Source organism: Pyxicephalus adspersus, chromosome 12 (genome assembly GCF_032062135.1).
Source record: "Pyxicephalus adspersus chromosome 12, UCB_Pads_2.0, whole genome shotgun sequence".
Classification (NCBI taxonomy): domain Eukaryota; kingdom Metazoa; phylum Chordata; class Amphibia; order Anura; family Pyxicephalidae; genus Pyxicephalus; species Pyxicephalus adspersus.
In genome coordinates, this window is record NC_092869.1 from 21,304,695 (window position 1) to 21,324,518 (window position 19,824).

General features: G+C 35.9%; 1 protein-coding gene and 1 long non-coding RNA gene across 7 annotated transcripts in view; one reads left to right on the forward strand and one right to left on the reverse strand.

The window, feature by feature from the left end:
• LOC140342396 (uncharacterized) overlaps nt 1–7,774 on the reverse strand; it is a 20,813-nt gene extending 13,039 nt beyond the window's left edge. The window contains exons 1-2 of the long non-coding RNA XR_011923070.1: nt 7,702–7,774; nt 7,276–7,359 (exon numbers count right to left, since the gene is read on the reverse strand). This is a non-coding gene — a long non-coding RNA (uncharacterized lncRNA). The remainder of the gene's footprint in view (nt 1–7,275; nt 7,360–7,701) is intronic.
• CDIN1 (CDAN1 interacting nuclease 1) overlaps nt 1–19,824 on the forward strand; it is a 217,221-nt gene that overhangs the window by 31,975 nt on the left and 165,422 nt on the right. For 3 of the 6 annotated variants that reach the window (XM_072428036.1, XM_072428038.1, XM_072428037.1), the window contains exons 3-5: nt 12,457–12,502; nt 15,001–15,065; nt 16,456–16,516. In XM_072428036.1, coding sequence (XP_072284137.1) covers nt 12,457–12,502; nt 15,001–15,065; nt 16,456–16,516 — 172 coding nt within the window. The remainder of the gene's footprint in view (nt 1–12,456; nt 12,503–15,000; nt 15,066–16,455; nt 16,517–19,824) is intronic. The other 3 variants (XM_072428039.1, XM_072428040.1, XM_072428041.1) reach the window with 1 other exon arrangement.

The following is a 19,824-nucleotide window of genomic DNA, read 5'->3' on the forward strand; positions in this document are numbered from 1 at the left end:
GCGTCTAATGGTCCGAAAAATACGGTAAGTCAAAATACTATTGTTAGTAGATGATTTTGACTTCGTCATTTTAAAAGTAGCTCGCAAGCCAAAAAAGTGTGGGCACCCTTGGGTTAGACTCTATGTCAAAATTATTTGCTGTGTCTCATTAGAGGAGAATTAGCATTCTATTTTGTCCTGGTGAATTGTCACCAGAGGCGAGGGTAAATTTTACAATTGGGACAAATATTCCAATGGCAATTTACCAATTTGGGAATTACACTTGTTTTGGGAAATTTGCCTGTTGGGTCTTAAGGACTGGAAGTGAATAGATTTCACAGATAATACAGAAATAGCAACCCCCAAATAGCAGTGATATATGATAACTTTTAAAACGACTCTATTTAAAACGAAAAACAGTTTATTTCCATATAAACAAGTGCAATATAAAAATTATGGTTCATGACTTTTTGCCTTCTTTGTATGTCAACTTTGTGTATGCATGTATGTGAAGTGCAATGGACAATCCTAAATTAACAATTTGATTTTGTAATCAGATGGCACAATCTGGCTCATATGTCACAAAATGCCTAATGCAGGAGCTTGATGGGCCAGGTTCCAGAATTTATTATCTGTCTGATAACGGCCTGTGTAATTTTTAGGACCAGAAAGAAGGACAGACAGAAATTATCTGTAAATTGTGCATAAAGCGTTAAAATAAAGGAACAAAAGCTTAATCTGGCATCATTTAGGGTGCAAAGAATATAGGACCACAGATTTGTCACAGCCCATAGAAAATTAAGGATACAATTACTCTTTTGTAATATGGGCAGCCTGCAATATGGACATGTATATTAATCATTGAGCAATTTAAATGAGGACAATAGTCAATGAATATATTTAAATATAATACCATGATTATTCCAATGTTGCTTTATTTATACTTAATGTCTACGTATGTCCAGTTATTATATGGTAACTATGGTTTCAAATTGGACATAAGACTGATAAACTTTTTGGTACTTTGTGCAATTGTTCTAAAATAATGGTAACAAGATATAGGTGTTTTTATTAATATTTTTTTTTAAATGAATCAAACGCCAGTCAGCTCCATGCATGGACTGTTTAGAATTATAGCTTTCAGAGTGATATTGATTACATTACATTTTGGTGTAAATATCCAAAGTGCAGTTGACAAAAGTAAATAATAGTCTCACACCTCTCTGTATAATTCACCCTAATGAAGAATACATTTTTGGGAATTTTAACCACAAACGAGTGACATCTTTTCTTATGCTCTTATGGAAGGGACTGAAAGTACTCATTAAAATGTATTTTCTTCATGTGGTTTACTATTTTCTGAAATATTTCTCAAATCAAACCATTGTATGATACTGAATTTCCTCTTCTTTAACTACAGGAATGTTACTTTGTTCTTGTGTGTTGGAGTAATTATTGTTTTTAGTATTTTTTTTTTACAAAATACTTGGGCTCTGCTAATGAAATGACCTTAACAATAATATTAACCTGCATTCATACTTTTCTGTATGGGTAGTGTTTGTGTTAATGTTTTTCGAACTGTGATGGGAAAATTCCATCCTAGCCTCAACTAAAATAATATTTCTTACTTGATAACTGCACCACTAATATTTTGGAAAACTTCAGATAATAATTAGTAAATACTGATTTTTATTTGTCTGTCTTCCATACTTACCAATGTTATACATAGCCTTGACATGATCTAGTAGTGTAACTTTACTCCAGTCGTATTTGCTGAATTATGTAGCTGTCCAAAAAGAATTATTGGTCCCTGTTTATCCAAATGGGGTTTAGCTGTATATATCATTATCTAGTTCCATGTGGAGGTGGTTTGATGTAGCCTTTACTAATATAATGAAAATGAAATCCCTGTTTGGTAGTACTGATACGCTCTGTACTATTCTCCTATTTTTTTTGTAATTATTTAATTTTGTTTTTTCTTTTCCATGAAGCATACATCATCCACAAAAGGAATGTATAGTTGTTCTGCATATAGATTTCATTTTCCTATAGGTAGGACTAAAAATTACATTTCATGGGTTTATTTACATAAAAAAATTATGCATATTTATATTTTGTATTCAACTTTTTTGACAGCAGATGGAGCTTTAGATCCCTTTTAACATTGTTTTTCCCTAATTTTTCCTCTTGTCTGCTTTGTCATAAAAATATTTGGTTTATAGAGCATAATATCTTAAGCTGAAATTTAAAGCATTGCTTCCTCCTTATACATCCCTGATCAAAGTGTCAATCAAAGACAGTGGGTCTGATTTATTAAATCTCCACAAGAGTGGAGAAGTTAGACTATTATGGGAGACCCTGGGTGATCCAGCAAACCAGGAATTGATTTCTTTAAAATTCTTTGCTATTACTCTGCAAATTTCAATCCTGGGCCAGATCCATTCGAGGTTTGCTGGATCACCCAGGTTCTCCCATGATAGTCAACTTTCTCCAGTCTTGAAGAGCTTTGCCAGATCAGTCCCAGTGCGTTTAAAAGGAAACAACTTGTACTTTGCTTCATAATGTAATAATGTATTATTCTTTATTTGCAAAACAAAGTATAATAACATTAATAATAATAATGATAATAAAAAAAACATCACATGAATCAATCTTCTATGTATACCAAATCTGTGGACCCTAACATCTGTATATGTGTGTTACCAGAGTGGGGGGGGGGGGGGGGGGGTAATTTAATGTAAACTATACCCACACACTTTCCATATATCCAATCCCAGTGTATTTGAGTGTGTACATACATAGACTCTGTGGGAACGTTTTGATTTTTTTTTCCGAAGTATATTTATTCAAAGGTTTAACATTATTATTTATTGCTTGTTTGTAGTGGCCATATACTCCTACCCAAGTTGATAAACCAAGGTCATTTTTAATACAGTGTAATAATTTAGTTATATATTAGATTGATCTCTAAAAGCTAGCATTTTAGGTTTTTACAAAAACATTTAAATCCTAATTAAAACCCCCTTTTCTATTTTCAAAACATGATATTAAAGAAAAGTGATTATATTCCTGTTTGTATTACCTATTACATTGTTCTTTATTTTTGTTATGATAAATTTGAATTCTGGATTTCTTAGAACAACCTCAGTGCCATGTGACTTCTTGGCCAGTGTCTGTAGATTTGATCTGAAGGAAGGACAGGGACACAATATGCTTTGTGCCTCTCTCTAGGGGCACATGAATGCAGATGAAGAATCCTCCCAGGCTTAACGTTTTCAGAGCAGTGTCAGAATAATGGATGTTGAGCACATGTCAAGCATTTGTTAATTTCTCTGTTATTTGGAGTTTATCTACCATGATCAATCTAGTAAACGAGCGCTTGGCTCTTGTGGCATGTGCCATTGAAATGGTGATTGGGCAGGCCGGCAGAGCCTTCTGCCTCCTAGTTTCCTTCTTTGCCAGGTAACCAGCTACGTATGAATAGCAATCTCTTTCCAATTAAGGACCGGTTTACAGCTCAAATTGGTGGAAATGTATTTGGAAACTGCCACATTAACTTAATGCTATGCTGCTTACAAAAGTCCTTTACTTGATTTTATTTCAGCAGTTAACAAGGGCGAAATGAACCCAGGATAATGCGATTAGGAAGGAGATAAATATGGATCCCTCTACTCTTCTTTCCCCCCCCGACATAATGGCAAATTTAAGCCAGTTCTGTCTTTTAGAATTCAGTAAGAGATTATTATAATGATTGCAAAGGAGAGATTACATTCAGTTAATTTACATGTGATAAAAAAAAATCCTGTTTCACAGATTCACATTCAACTAAAATATTATAATGAAGAACCTTTTTTATGGACATACCTATTAGATGGTGCTCTGATGACAGTAAGTTATCCAGTTGTCAAAATATCCCTTTTCTGTCCAACTATATGCAAGCACTTTTCTTATTGGTTTAATTTTACCTGAGCACAGATATAAAAGATCTGTTGATTTTTGGGGAAAAATCCATGCTAGCCAAAAGCTGACTTATCTTATAAGAATGTCCAAGAATAACTTTCGGGTAGCTCCTGTCTCTACTCCAGTTGCAGGGCTGAAGCACCATGTCTGGCACCTAAAGCATAAAAGCTGCTCAATTCACTATATTCATTTTTCATTACAGGCCGTACGGGAGTTCATTCTTCCCCGGCACATGCAAGGGAAGCTGGAATTGCTGGTTCCCTTGGTAACCAATGCTGATGCTGCCCATTTGCAGCTTAGCTTTTTTACATTTTACCAGTATGATCAGGCAGGTAAGATGGGTTACTGCAGAGGACATCAGCTGTCTCTTTCTGCAATAACCACCTGCCTGCTCCTTAATTAGGCAGTGGGACTTTATTTCTACTTTAAGCTGATTCCTGTGAGCCCTCCTTTCTATAACATAATATTTTCACTCACTTGCCTGTTAGCTTTTAGACTTGGCTGACTGGCAAATAATCTTTACATGCATTTTGCACTGCAACCTGATTTGTTTCTTGATGTGCTGTATTTTCTAATTTTCAATGATTGAATTACTGTTTCCTATTTATATAACTTGTGCCCGTTATATTATATTCATCCTTACATTGGGTATACAGCATTAATACTAACACATTGTTAACAATACAGTACTAAACTTAAAAGGCCCTACTAATTATAGGATCTATTCAAATGCTTGGCACTTCACTTGGCACAGCAAAGCTCACACTTTCACAGAAGATCTGCTGCATGTAGATTTCAAAAAAGCCGATAAGCAGGGAATGTGGTGGCCCCTGTGGATTCTCTAATTGCATTCTTAAGGATGCTGGGTTTGGAGGACCTTTTAGACAGCCTTCACTGGAAAACTTGTGCAAAAAAATATATAAGTAACAAGTCACTATTGTATAGATAAAATAAACCTACCACAAAAAGATATATATCTAATATCTTAAAATAAATCCCCTCACAAATTAAATAATTCATTCAGCAAATTTCTGAAGTGCATGCACATTTCTGCATGTTATCTCTTTCTAAAAAATGATGTAAGTACATAAAAATACCAGTTGACTCTACCAGAAATCCAAGATGCTAACTTCCTATTTGAAGTAATTATGCTGCCTTTTCTGCAATAAAATCCTAAGCAGTGTTGCCCCCTACAGATTGGACTACAGATCAACCCCTTACTTTTATAAAAAAAAAAAAAAAAAATTGTTAGTGAAGTGTTTTGTTAGGTGAAGTGTTATGTCATCCAGGGGGAAGAATCAAGCATGTCTGCCTTCTAACAAATTTGTATCTAATTTCCCCACTCCACATAATACTTCTGTCTGTTTCTTTATTTATGGTTTGAGTGGGGTCAAGTGCATGCTTATTTCTGCCCTGCTAAGCGCTAATGAAGAGAGACTGTGAAAGCCAACAAAATGTGCTGGCTTTTTATGTTACAAGATGTGAAATAAAATTACATCTGAAAGTAACACAATTTGTATCTGGTATTTCCTCCGTTGATATTTAGTCTATAACTGAAATCTAAGCCAGCTACTTTAGGAAGAACTTATATAAAAATTTTCATGTCTTTATTTCCTGCATAGCAATAAGCAAAATTTTAGCTGTGGATGTTTCTAGCATGGATTTATGCGGCATATATACGGGCCTTTGAGAGCAAACTAATTAATGTACCATTTACCAAGCTGTTCTATTCACTGCTTCTGTCATGTCCAGTGTTTATTCTAACGTTACATTTAGAAAAAAAAACATATTAACATATATTTTCTTTTTTTAGCTTCACAAATAAATAAATATTGCATATATTGTTTATCTACAATTCTAGCAGGCAGAGAATTAGCTGACTTTCTTTTTTTGTAGGCATTTCAAGTAAGCATAGAGTTTAATTTTTGAAGTTAACCAAACAGAACACAAACATTGATGCCTGAACCTTTTTATGTAAGAGCTACTTAAGGGCTATCTCTAGGTAAAATAATCCTCTCTTCTTTAGGTCTACTGTCATGTATCCCATGGCTCCTTTTCACAGCCTGGACATTCAGGGCTGCAGTTTGTGCAATTGATGATAGGTCCCCTCATCATGACACTATCATATTATCATGCTCCTGTAGTGATCAGTACCTAAGAGTACCCTACAACTTGACAGCCAATAGAAAATGTCCAGGTCACCCAGACAAATGGGTGACAATGACACCTTAAGAATTGAACACCTTCAATTTTTGCAGCAACATGGAGGGAACATCAAACCCTGTGTGACCACAAATTTACATCTGTTAAAGGGGCATTTAGAATAGAATTTCTTTTAAAATAACATGTCAATTAGTAAGGAAAAAGGGGGTGTAGAGTTAAAGGATGGGGGAAGAAATCAACACCCTGAGAACCACTTTAAATCACAATTCATCATTTGAACAGATTGAGTAAATAGCAGCTATAAAAACTCTTAAAGTAAACGTAAACTCAGAATATTTACTTTACATAAAATGGTAGACAACCCTTGAATGTAAAGTAAAAATTTTATTTGTTGGTGTTTCTTTTAAGTGCGAAACCCCCTTTTTTTCTTTTTTAAAAAAGGATGCTCACCTGGGAGATCAAGAATGAATGGGAATGCAGAGCCTCCCAGGATACCTACGTCATGCATCCCGGAAGGCTCTTGGGTGCTCCTTCTGCGCATGCCCGAGCATATTGGGCATAAGCAGAAGGAGCCCTTTCATCAATAGGAAAAAATATTGCCTATCTCACGCATGCGCAGTGAGATAGGCAGGTTTTCTCCCAATCTGCGTCACCCGGTCTCGCGCCTGCACAGTACGAGTTGGGGTGGAGTACGAAGAAGAACACGGAAGAAAAGAGGAAAAGATGGCATCTGGCGCTCCCTCTGCGCCAGGCCGAAGACGGATACTGGAACAACTCGGGAGTCGATGTAAGAAACCTCCTGACGGACTATTCTGCACGGTTGAAGGTATGTGTGATTTTATTGTTCAGGCTTTACTTCCGCTTTAAGGAAAATCCAGTTCACCTTCTTTCATCTTCACTTTAATTTCTTTCATCCATACTTTTTGCTCGAGTGAAAATTAGGTTTGGTACTCCCAATGGTGTTCAGGTCTCCTAAGCCTTTTGGGGGCTGCAGCACCCTTTTTATAGGAATGTTTATGTACTATCTTTTGTTTGGCTTGGAATAATTTTAAGGTTCAACTCAAGCTCTTTTATGTTGTTTTGATGTTTCTGCGCACATGGTGATGTACTGAAAATTCTATTTTTTTTTATTTTTTTTTTACTTTCTACCCCAACAACTAAATTTGAACTCACCTAGGGTTGCCAAAGTTCTACTGAGATTTAAAGTCCTCAGAAAAGGAGATTTTGCACTGCAGAACTGTAGTGACATTCAGGTTGCTTGAAAAAAAAAAAAAAATCCAATAAAAGAAATAAATCCAATAAAAGATCTAAATAGAAAGCGTTAACATTGTATAATTATACACAGAGCTCGGTGCTCTCTCCAGACTAATTAGGGATGTCTGGCTCAATATGCTCTGTTAGGCTCTCAATATGCTTTTTGCATTAGCACATCTATCTCTCTGGACAACAGAAATGGCATAATGTGTAGAAGATTCTGCTACACTATATAAAAAGGTTGCTGCATTTGTTGTCCTTTGTGTCCAGTCCTTTAAATCGAGGGCATAATCTCTCTACAATTATCACCAGAGCAGGTTTACTTACTGCAGAATTTCTACTTACCTCCTGTTCTAGGAAAACTCAGCCTGTCTTTTCCTTTTCTATACTGGAGGCAATGGTTGCCTAGACCAGTAACCAGTAACCAGTATCTGCATAAAAATAAGTAAAATATAACCAAGGGTTCTATTTTCTATATTTCAACCTAAAACACATTTTCTGCTTTTATATGCATTTTAATCCCACTCCCCACAAAGAATTATTAAGTTATGTCATGCCTAGATGTAAAGCAATAATAATTAGCAACTGAAATTACTAAAGTGAGAAGATATTGAAGACATACAATTTTTGTATTTTAATTGTACACCTATTCATTCCCTAGTTCATCCTTGCAGTCTAGGATAGTTGTTCTTTTTAGCTAACTTCCTTCTTATGGCTCCCATATGAGAGGATATTAAACCTGTTTGGCTAAGTAGTGATCATTAATCATGCTAAAATAGACTGTAGCACTATTCATTAAATCGCCTTAGTTTTCTGTAGAATGTGTCATATCTTTCCCACTAAAGTGTTGATCTACATTGGCCTGTTACATTAACATATGCACTGGCACCTCTCGGTTAATATTTTTAGTACAGTTGGGTAACAAAAGGGGAGGATATCCTGTTCAGCTGGTTTCACTAGCGAGTCTCCCACTGGCCAACCACCATACATATTTATCTCAATACATTTCTACGCTCTGCTGCTCCTTTTGATGCCTGTCCCACACCAAGCTTGACAGAGCACTTATGCCCCCAAGAAGACAGTTCTGCACTCCTACTCACATTTGACACATGGTTATGCTAAATACTGAAACAGCATGAGGCACATGTCATTAGCAGTAATTAACTTAATGAAAGCCACCTGGCTTTAAAAAAATAATTAATTGGTTGTAAATAATAAACTTAGATATAATTTATATGTTCCCCTATTTGATTTAACATACAACCCCAACAGGAATCTATTTAAAATACACTATAAATCAGTATAATCATGAAATCATAATGCCTTCCGAACACAGGTTTGGCATGGTTGTGTTAGAGGAGTCATTTGCCAGGAGGCTGTTGGCATTATTTTTTATTGTGTTTTACTGCTGTGTTAAATTGGGCTATATGTTTTTTGTGGCACATGTAAGTGTTTGTTCGATTATATCCCTGCATATTATAACCACCATGCAATCATAGCCGAACTGCTTTTTTTATTAGTGTGAAAACTTTTTGACTGTGTTTACACCTGATTGTTTGGTTTGAAGGAAAATACTCTGCATGCTGCATTACATTAGAGTTCGGTGCTAACAAATGTGCTTACTACGTTCCACACCCACAGTGCACCTTAAAGAGCAGACGTGTCATGATTAATGCATCGGAATTTTAACTTCTGAGCATGGCCGTTCTTTTTTTTTATATATTATTTTTTTATATAATCTGTTTACAGTACAGGACTCTGCAAGTCTTTTATGCAGTAATTTAATATGATAAGAAATGAGGCTACATACATAGAAACAGCCATATATGTGTGTTTGCTCCCTACTATTTTCTCTGTACAAATATCTAGGTCAGTTTTGACTCTTCAAAAACAATGAACTCTGTATGTGGGAAAATGTATTTCGCTAGTCACTGGACAGGGAGGCTGATAGTTAAATACTTGGAGGAGTTAGAGAGATGATCTATGGATCTGCTTATAATAATAATATATTGTATAGCGTTGTCAAAGTAACATGGTGTGCTGTGCAAAGGACCTGAACATCTATACATTGACTTCTTTCCGTTAGGCCCCAACTCTCATGGTACTAAGGGGAACCCCTTTATCCTTCAGTAAGTATTACTTCTTTGGTGCCTTGGCATTTTACAATTAGATTAAACAGTATGTATCATAGGAGCAGGAAGGTAGGTCTTTATGTTGATTTGGAAAAAAAAAGTCTACTGTATAGGCTATAACAGGGTAAAAAGGCATCCAACACACACTTTAAGATAATTAATATTACACAGTAAAGCTCCCGAAATGTGGCGGACAGGACCAATTTTGACCTCTACAGGAAATGGCAGGATTTGTTTATAACTAAAATCGCCAGATTCTTTCTTTCTCTATCTTTCTACTTTCTCTCTACTCTAAGCTCTGGACTTTTTTTTTTATTTGTGCACCAGTAGGTGCAAAATAAAAAAGCAACTCTGCTAGATGTTTTTGGTTATGCTGTATTTAAAGAATGCCCAACATCATTCATACCACTTCGCATGAGTGCAGGACGTCATCACTGTGCCCTGCACGTAGAGTACAATTCTGCAGGAAGTAGCATTGATATCTTGATGTCTACGCTGCTTTCTGCATCATTGAGTACTGCTTGGCATTGGAAAAAACTGACAAGGAAGAGGAGGACACCATGTGTCAAAGTACCTAAAGGCACCTGGAAAGGGTACCAAGGGTACCAAAAACAAAAAAAGACAAAAAATAAAATGTAGGTAATATATCTAGCAGTCTTATTGTTGGAAATTCTCCTTTTCTTTTTGATACAATTGATCAAGCTTTTTTAGATTTCATGTTAATTGTCTGGTTAAGCGTGTTTAAAGTCTTGCCACTGATGCTCAATTTTTTTTGGAACTAAGTTTTTCTAAATAATCCTAATTTGTAGTTTTTAAACATTCATTGGTACTTTACCAGGGTGTTTTAGGGTGAAGAGCAAATTGCTTTTTTTCACCACACATAGCATATTGTGCATAAGTCACAGCTAGTTTTCCAGAGACCAAAGAACCTTCATTCAGAAGAAAGGTCTAACTCATCAGGGGGTGTGATGGAACTGCGTAGCAAGATCAATGCTTACACAGAGCTGTGTTTTGGCAACAGACAAGCTTTTCTACAAGAGACACATAATATCTGAAACCTTCCAGAATTATGTGAGTTTGTTTGGAGATCATTTGACATTTATTTCAAGCAGGTTAACTTACTAGAACTAAAGTAAAAAGCAACACACACACACTTTTTGTTTAGAGCTGAATTTTCCTTTCCTAGGGTGACAGTTCTGCTTCTCTGTGGATACAGTGCAGTGAGTAAGCTTGGTCACCCTAGGACACTTGTTGTCACTGGCAGGATTACCAGACCAAAAAATAGAATAGCTATATGAGCAAGAAAAAGTCAGAAAATTAGTTTTTATTGTGTGTTATCCAGATTGGGCTGACTATGCCCTGCCTGCTTTGGGATGTGCTTATTCTGTTTTGCCAAAAAAAGTATAATGCACCAGAAAAGTAAAAAAAAAAAAAATCACCTGTCAAATTTGCCATTCTGAATCTTATGGTCCATGGCCATCTGAAAATACTGCTGAGCGTATGAATTAAACTGTAGCTATGTGCAACTGTATGCATCTCAAAAATTTTTATATTAATAAATAATTCTTGTAAATTTTTTTCTATTTTATTTAATTACATATATTATTTAATCTTCATATTACAGCATACCATAAACTTTATCTGTTTGACCACATAGAAGATCCCAAAGGGTAAAAAATGCTGTCTGGAAAACTGGGAAAGTAAGCCTTTGATGTGGCTTGAGTAATGATGTATACCCTTTTATTTTTGTCAGACATGAAACTTGCCTTACAAGATAATTATTCTTAGATTACGCTTCTGTAGTGTTTTGTTTGCAAATGATGTTGCCTGTAGAAAAAAAGGGAAACATTAAGGTAATGCAGGACAAATCAGATTATTAAAAAGACATGCTGCTAAACATTTTTATTGAACTTGTAGTTTAGGGAGGATAGATAGATATATAGATAGATAGATAGATAGATAGATGAACTACACAATATGACTGAATATAACATCAACATTGGTATTTATCCATCACTATGAGATCTTGAAAATGGCACTAACTGTTCCCTGTCTTAAAGGTAACCTGTGAGCTGCCAGCTGGGGTTAAATTGTCCCTGAATAGCTTTGTTGATATTCTCTATATGTATAAAGAGTTAAGCATGCGTCATGCTGACAAGTAAAAAAGAGAAATAAGATACAGGGGGGCAGAGAGGAAATCCCTGTTGGAAGAGCTGCTTTCTATGTAGCTTCATTGCCAGGTGCTTGACACTGAGTTGAGTACTGGATGGATGAAGCTTTGGAAAAGACCGACTCTAAGGAAAAGGAGCCTCCTGCAGAGAAAGTTTCTATTTTCAAAGACCCATCAGTTTCGGTGGGAATGTTAGAGTCCCATATGTTGCTACTGACATTGAGTTAAGCCCCCTCTATCCCCCTCCCAGACTTTTTTATGCTACCCTTTAATAAGACACAGCTACCAAAGAGGTTTCCCTGACTGCTCACAAAACGGATTTCAATATGTTGCCAATGAGCTAAGCGGCATGTTCCCACTGCTAATGGATCTGAATTTCCATCCATTATTAATAGGAAATGTACTCTGTTTTCCTTTCAGTCTCCCCCTCCCTCCTGCTCCTTGTGTTTTACCAGCAGGACATGCCACTAATACAGCTTTGTGGGCCTGGAAAGTGAAAGGAGATCCTGGCAACACATGAGGCTGTGATATCTGCTGCATTTTACCCACTAGCACTCTCTCTTTCTGTTCCATCCTTGTAAACTTTCCTGCTTCTTTCCTGCCTTTTCTTCATAACCTCTCGCATGTTTCTTGACCTAGCCTTTGTCTGAGGTGTCTGTCTGGAACAACTTTTGCGCACTTGTTTTCATGTTTTCTTAGATTACAGGGCAGCGGGGCCTACCTTTGAAGCTGACTAGCCTTTTGTCTCCCCCCATGCACTCCAGTAATTAACTTTGTCCATCTTTTATTTTGTTCCAGTCAATCGCAGTCCACTCTGCTGAGCATCTTCTCCCAGGAGTACCAGGTTAGAAGTTTCCTCCTTTGTGAAGCTTGACAGGTGCTTAATTGAATGATGAATGTCCCTTTATTTCTTTGTAATTGAACTGCCAGCCCGGTGATTGGTTTGGAAGATGTAAACCCCTCCACCTCCCTCCCCTCTGCACTACCCCCCTCCCCTTATCAAGCGTTGCCTGATCCTGAGTGGATGCCTGCCAAGCTTTACCCATCCATCTGTCTAATAACATCTATCCCTTGCTTATTTGGTGGACCCGTAATAAATTATGCTAAACCATTATTATTCTGACAATAATAATTTCCCTGCGTTGCATGGTTCCGTGTGCTAAATGTTTGCTGACTTGCACTGTCAGGGCTACTTTCCCTCGCTGACAGAGATTATGATAAACGACCCTCTCTTGGAGTGGCAGAAGGCAAGAGAGGCAGAAAATGGAGTCATTTATCATCCAGTGACGGGTGTCAGTCATATGGCAGCTCTCCAAGGAACCGTTACAGTTGTTTTTTTTTTTTCCCATTCCATTTTTGATCTTTGGTTCTAAATTTATACACCCACACACATATATTTTTAAATTAAAAAGAGCATTACTCCCTTGTTCCTCAGAAGTTTGCAGTAGAACAAGGAAGGGTACAAATGGTAAAATAACAAATATCACAAATGAAATTTACAAATGGTTTTGTTTAGTTGTGGTAATCTAGAGTAATTCTGTTTTTTCATACTTTGTGTGAGTCAGTGAGGTGTTCAGGCTATAAGGCATACAGTGTGTAGGAAAAGCTAGAATATCTTTACACTCATGTGTGATTGCTAATGCACGTATGCTGCACTGAATGCAATTTTAGATCACACAATCTTCATAAAAGATTACCACAGCAGGAATCTTAGAGCCTTTTAACTTGTTATTTATCATAAATTATCCCAGCAATGAAAAAATGCCTTAAAACTAGCTGTGTTTCATACTATAGGCACCTTCATTTTATGTAGGACAACTGGGAAAAATTCTGTATCTTAAAACTGATTTTATTATGAAAAATGCATATAAGTCCCGATTATTGATCTATGTCCCTGTGTAGTGGCTTATGTAAAGCCAACTCCACCTAAAACTGCTATTCATATAGCTGACAATCTGTTTTATGTTCTGTCTTGTTTATGGAAGGCCAAAGTGCTGTGGGACAATCTCTCCTCACTTTGAAGTCTTTGAAATAGATGACAGATCAACTGGTATTTAAATGTATGTATTATGGAAAGGTTATCTTTGAGCAGTGAGTATGGGGAAACCTTTTAGACCCACAAACAGTCAAACCTCACAGGGGTTCTAATCCACACTAAACAAAATGATAAATAAAACATTTGGATACAATTTAAACATACTTTCTTTTTACTCGTGAACAAAGTACAGGTTTACATGAAGGCTTTGATTATACAGGCTTCAAATTTTTAAAATAATTTGTTCCGCTTTCCTTTAAAAACATTTGCAGAGCTTTCAATACAGTTTAGGCAGCATCATTAAATCCTTTAATACACATATGAGCTACATTTTGGGACTTTTAAACACAACTCTTAATGGAAATGCTCCTAAACCTTCAGACTGGCAACGGGAACAGGTGTTTTTGTGTGGCCAGCACCTTGTCAGACATTTGCCTGCCCACACCACTGCAGGACATTACTGAACCACTCTCTCTGTCTCCTGTTAATTTTCTATGGGTGGTTGTGAGTGAGACCCTATATGTAGTGTCTCACCAAAAAAAATTGCTAACTATACCGCAACCTCATTACCTGTCTGAACATAGCCTGGTTGCTTTGTCCACATAGCAGCTTGGAAACCGAATGAAACAGCCAAAAGATGCATTTTATTTCATTATTCATTTTAAGAATTTATTTGCATTTCTTAGCTTGCAAATTGTTAGTGTCTGCATTTAAAAAATAAACCTTGATAATTCTTTCAGTAGGCGTTTAAGTAATTTTAAAGTTTTAAGTAGTCCTAATGCGTATTGAAAGCACATCTCCAGCTAGAAAAAAAAGCTGCTTAAAACATTCTGAAAGCTTTGCAAATATTTTGTAAAAGGGTGCTGTACACACAGCTTTTCTACAAACTGAGCTTGTGTGTGCAAGGCATAATGGTTAAAACTACCTAAAACCTTAACATTTTTTTTAAGGCTTGGAAACCATCTAGCATGTGTAATGGAGTCAAGAATACATGGCCAATTTAAAACAAAGGGCAAAAATTTGAATTGTGAAGTGCTGCACACATTGAAAGCATAAAGCTGTACTTTTTATATGTGTGTTGATTTTCTTTTCTTCAAGCAGCAGTTGAGTAACACTAAGCACATATTTCTTCTTTCAAATTGGAGCCCTAAATTTACCAAGTTTGCCTAAGCTTTTTTTTAAGTTACCCAAATTCAAAGATAAAGACATTTGTAACCAAATTTAAAACAATAGTCCTATTACTTGTGAAAATGATAATATTATGTTTCATCTGATTAAAATAATATTACTTTTAATCTTTATTACAGAAGCACATTAAAAGGACTTTTGCAAGGCATCATGCCGCAGATACTGTGGAGTTTTACTACAACTGGTAATATGTTGTTTGTCTTTCTTTGACAATGTTTCTCAAGGGATTAAACCGTGTTTAAATAACTATATAAGCCACATGTTTACTAAATATCTGTTTCTTCAAATTTATTATTATTGGTTAAGCCATATTTTCTCCTATATTTGAAAAAAAAAGAAAGACTATTGGCACTTTATATCCGTTCTGGGGTCTGATTCCTGATCCACAGCTTCTTTTAGATTCGTAGATCCTTCCACTCTGTGTGTCTGCAGCACCACACACTACTAGCACTTTATACCTGCACATTTATCTGACTGTGCTGATGCTGAAAGAGGGATTGGGACTTCTTAGTAATCTAAAATCTACCATCTCTAATTCACAAAATGATCAGATCATTGTAGCAAGTTATCACAAAAAAAAAAAAAAAACAGAAAATGCACAGTTGGATGAAAGTCTCCTAAATTTTAAATTGAGCAGAAAGAGAACAAGATATAAAAAAGGATTCCTTAACATTCATAAGACACCAACAAGTTACTTCATCCAGCCAGGTCCACCTATAGCTTGTGATATTGATTACCCTTTAAGTAGAAAATTTAGTAAATTTTTTAAGTGGATATTTTAGGTTGTTTTTCCAGAGTTTGACGGAAAATCCTGTTTGTAATGCTTGTTCTGTATATTTGTAAAGGTGTTAAATGTAGAGATCTGTAGGTCACCCAGAGCTGGAGCTCTTTTTTTATTTATTTTTTTTACGTTGTGTTTTTCAACTGTCCCTACTTAATAACTGTTAGTATGTCATCCTCCTCGAAACCTGTGAGGGTGTGGGGTCACCTACTGTGATGAATATCAAAATAATTTTTGAAAGATTATACATTCCCTCTAAGCTGAGCACATTTATTATTATATCTAAATAGATTGAAGCATACCTAAAGTTAGGTTGTTTAAAGTGCCGATGTCATGGAATACTAATATCACTTGTTAACCAATTGAGTAATTTAGGATCCCTTAATCCTGATGATATCTCATGTGTGCATTTTGGTCTACTTTCCACGTTCATAGCCTCACATGGTTTTAAAGCCACTGTTGCCTATTGTTGGTATAGGCTTTATGCCACTAGACAGAGTGGGCATAAAAGGTTGGGACCATGCTGCTTAAAGTCAAAAACTAAAGCAATATGTGGACATTTCAAGCCTTGGCTTCTTTTCTTAACAGCCGCACTCTACTGACCTAATTATACCAAATTACACATTCAGGTTTCTGTTAAAAACTGGATTGTAATTCAGAATGCCATTTTTTTCACATGACATTTACCTTCAGTGTGCTTAATAATTTAATGTATATAAGAAATTATCCTATATAGTAGCATGGCATAAGATGATTGTTTAAATCTTGTAATTTTTGTCACATTGCCTTTTAGGTACTTACATGACATAGAAGCAGACCCAACAGCACCTGTCCTACTAAACCTAGCTAATGAGGTAAGACTAAATTGGTTTACAAGCAGCAGCACCTGCATGTATTGCCAGCAACTGTGCTGAATGTACTGTATGTGTCATATCTAACAGTCAGCTATATTTACACATCAAGTCTAATTGCATACACGCTGAGATGGGCAGTGTAGAAAACACATTTCAGTAAACAAAAGTGTGTGAAAATAGATTTCCATATGCGGCTGTTTTCAGTCACTGCTGAAATTGTCATTTGCAGTTTCATAAAGAAACTGTTCCATGGATTCGGAGGTTAAAAATATAAACTCATTTGCATGTCATAAAACATATCCAATTACATTTATTGAGGTGTGCAGCTGCTGTGAGTTTTATTCCTCTTCTCACCCTTCCACTCAGGCACAAACAAGAATGTGCACCTGACTATGTTACATTGGGCACCTTCTGTGGCCAAAAAACTGTATTTACATATTTTCTTCTTACTGTCCTAGAGATGCAACAAGAAGTTATTTTAACAAAGAACAGTTATCCTGTTTCCTTCCTTCCCCAACTCATTTTAAAACGTCAGTCCATTTTGACATGGTATCAAAAGATAAAGTAGTCTTTAACTACATTTAATTTTTCTCCTCTGATCACCCCTAGTCCACTGCCCAATTCTTGAAATGTGACCGGCTCATAATCAGCTCATGCTAGATTGACATCTGTGTGTCTGTATAATTAAAGGATATACCCAGAAATGGCAGTGGCCAGCAAATTTATAATGCCAGTTCAAGAAGACAAGATATATTTATCACAGGTATCACAAACCACAATCAAATTGAGAAGTCTAATAAAGAAGGAAGTGGCTTGGTAAGAAATGTTCTAAGCAGTATTTTCAGCCTGCCCAATTCAACAATGTTCACAACATAATACCTCCCCTGTTGAAGTTAAAAGGTGGTTGTTCTATTGTCATATCACCAGTTCTAACTTAGTGTGATTATGTTGCTCCTTCATAGGGCCTAATTTATGAAAGCTCTCCAAGGCTGGAGAGGATGCACTTTCATCAGTGAACCTGGGTGATCCAGCAAACCTGGAATTAATTTCTTAAACGTAAATCATTATTTGTTAGCAATTCTTTTCAATCCAGGTCCAGATCCAATCCATCCACAACCCTGATTATTTTTTGATTGTAGTATGGAGCCAACTGATTAGATTTTAACCACCTAAGCAGTAATCCAGAGTGTGACTCGGTGGATTTAAGTTGCAGAAAGCGGTAATCCCGCAAAAAAGTCACAATCAGGGTTACTTTAACCTTAAAAAAAACACATTTACCTTGCTCCGTCGCTGTCCCCCAGAGTTCTGCTGGTCCCCGCAGGTCCTGGGGACATGTCTGCCTTTTTCGATCTCCAACCGCTAACTGCAGAGCCGAGATCAACATTGTTTCCCGTGACGTCAGTGCGGCCAGGAGTTAGCGGTGGGAAATTCAAAATCACTTTGTATTGGATTTAATACAAAATAGCTGTATTGAGTCCAATACAAAGAAATATTCATATAATATATATAATATATGCTGCTGTACAGTTCTGTTACATGTTAAACTATATTTTTTTTATTTATTTATTAAGTTTATTAATACATTTATTAACTATTGGACATATTTTGATGAGTTTTGCATAAGAAATATAGCCTACAATGTAAAATAAATTTCCATGCAAAAAAAATTGTATCACTTTTTGCACGGAAATTTGGACAGAATCAGACCGTTAGGGGGTTTAAACAAGCTGCTAACTGCTATTGCATTAGTAAGTATATTTTAAAATTTTCAGTGTCAAGACATGTTAAGACCCATGTTTGTGTGTTTTTATTTTCTTATTTTCCTGTTCCAGAGAAATACCCAGAAAAAATACACACCCAGGAGAAAAATACCCAATTAGACTGCTGCTGAACAAAAATATAGTTTTAATCTTACATTAAGATTAAGTAGATCTGTATTTTATTTTGGTTTACTATTATGTAATGTATTTATTTATTTTTTTGTAATTTGAGTATATTCACTCACCTCAAGAAATAATAGTTGAAGGTTTAAAGCCTTTTACAGAACACTCGAAATAAAAATCCAAACTAGCTGGAATGTTCTGGAAGATGAGTTTATTGCAGTTATAAATATAAATAACGCTTCTGAGGTTTATTGTGTAAAGCCCACATAAAACACAGTGGGGGCGGATAAATACAATATGAAATCAGTGTGTGGAAAACTAAAATATTTATTTACAATATTAACTTGGCTGTGATATTTGGTCATATAGAACTAGCAGCCCCCAGAAAACAGTGTAGGGTAAAGATATAAACACACATGCCTGTCTTTGTATATATGTATATGTTATTTTTCCTCCTTATTGGCACTTTCTATGTAAAAAAGATGGTTGAATAAATAATACATTTTATCCTTAATTGGAGATAAGATTGAGTTGAATTTACTAAGCTTCCAAAAATATGTAGAAGGAAATTATGAAAACTGACTGTTTACTCGGACAGAGCTTTTTAGGCACTACTTAACGTATGTGGAAGATTTGGCAGAATTTGCTTTTCCATATCTAGTCAGAGTCTCTAAAAATTATACTATATTTGATCTGTATTCCTGAACATTGTTGGCTTCACCCCCACTATTTCCATTGAGGAACACAGTGTTGTACAGTCTCTGGCAAGCCTCCTGTAGCCTGTAATATCTAAAAACAGCCCAGTGAGCGTCATTTGGCATTGCAATAAAATATACTGTCACCTATCTCTAGCTTTTTCCTGATAATGGAAACTTTTGCATACATATTTATAAGGGTACACATAAAACACTACAGATTTGCTTTACCCCTAGACTCACTGTTCTGTCAGACAGACTCTAGATAAATGGATACTACCAAGTGTAATATTGCTGACAGATTGTACAATCTTGTTGGTTGTACCATAATGCTTAGGTATATTTTAAAAAACACTACAAAGCCTGTGATTATACTACCGGGCTGTAATGACATCAGTTTATAATATTATAATTAGGAAAGGTGGCTAAAGCAAACGGCTGCAATTGTGGACTTAGACCCATTTTGGCACAGATATTCAATTATTTTTCCAAGCAAATATATAGCATTTCTTTTTGTAAGGATATTGTTATCAAGAACTTACAAATCATTAACTGGTAGCTTCATTTGCAGCTGCCTGTTATGTCTCTGTTCTAAACTACAATCTACCATTTGCTGCAGTTGGTAAATGGTGAAATATGGTACTCCAAAAACTGTAATAATGTGGCCTTTGAATGAAAGCATTACATAGCAGACATGCTCATGAAGATCACCCCCTTAGCATATTAGCAC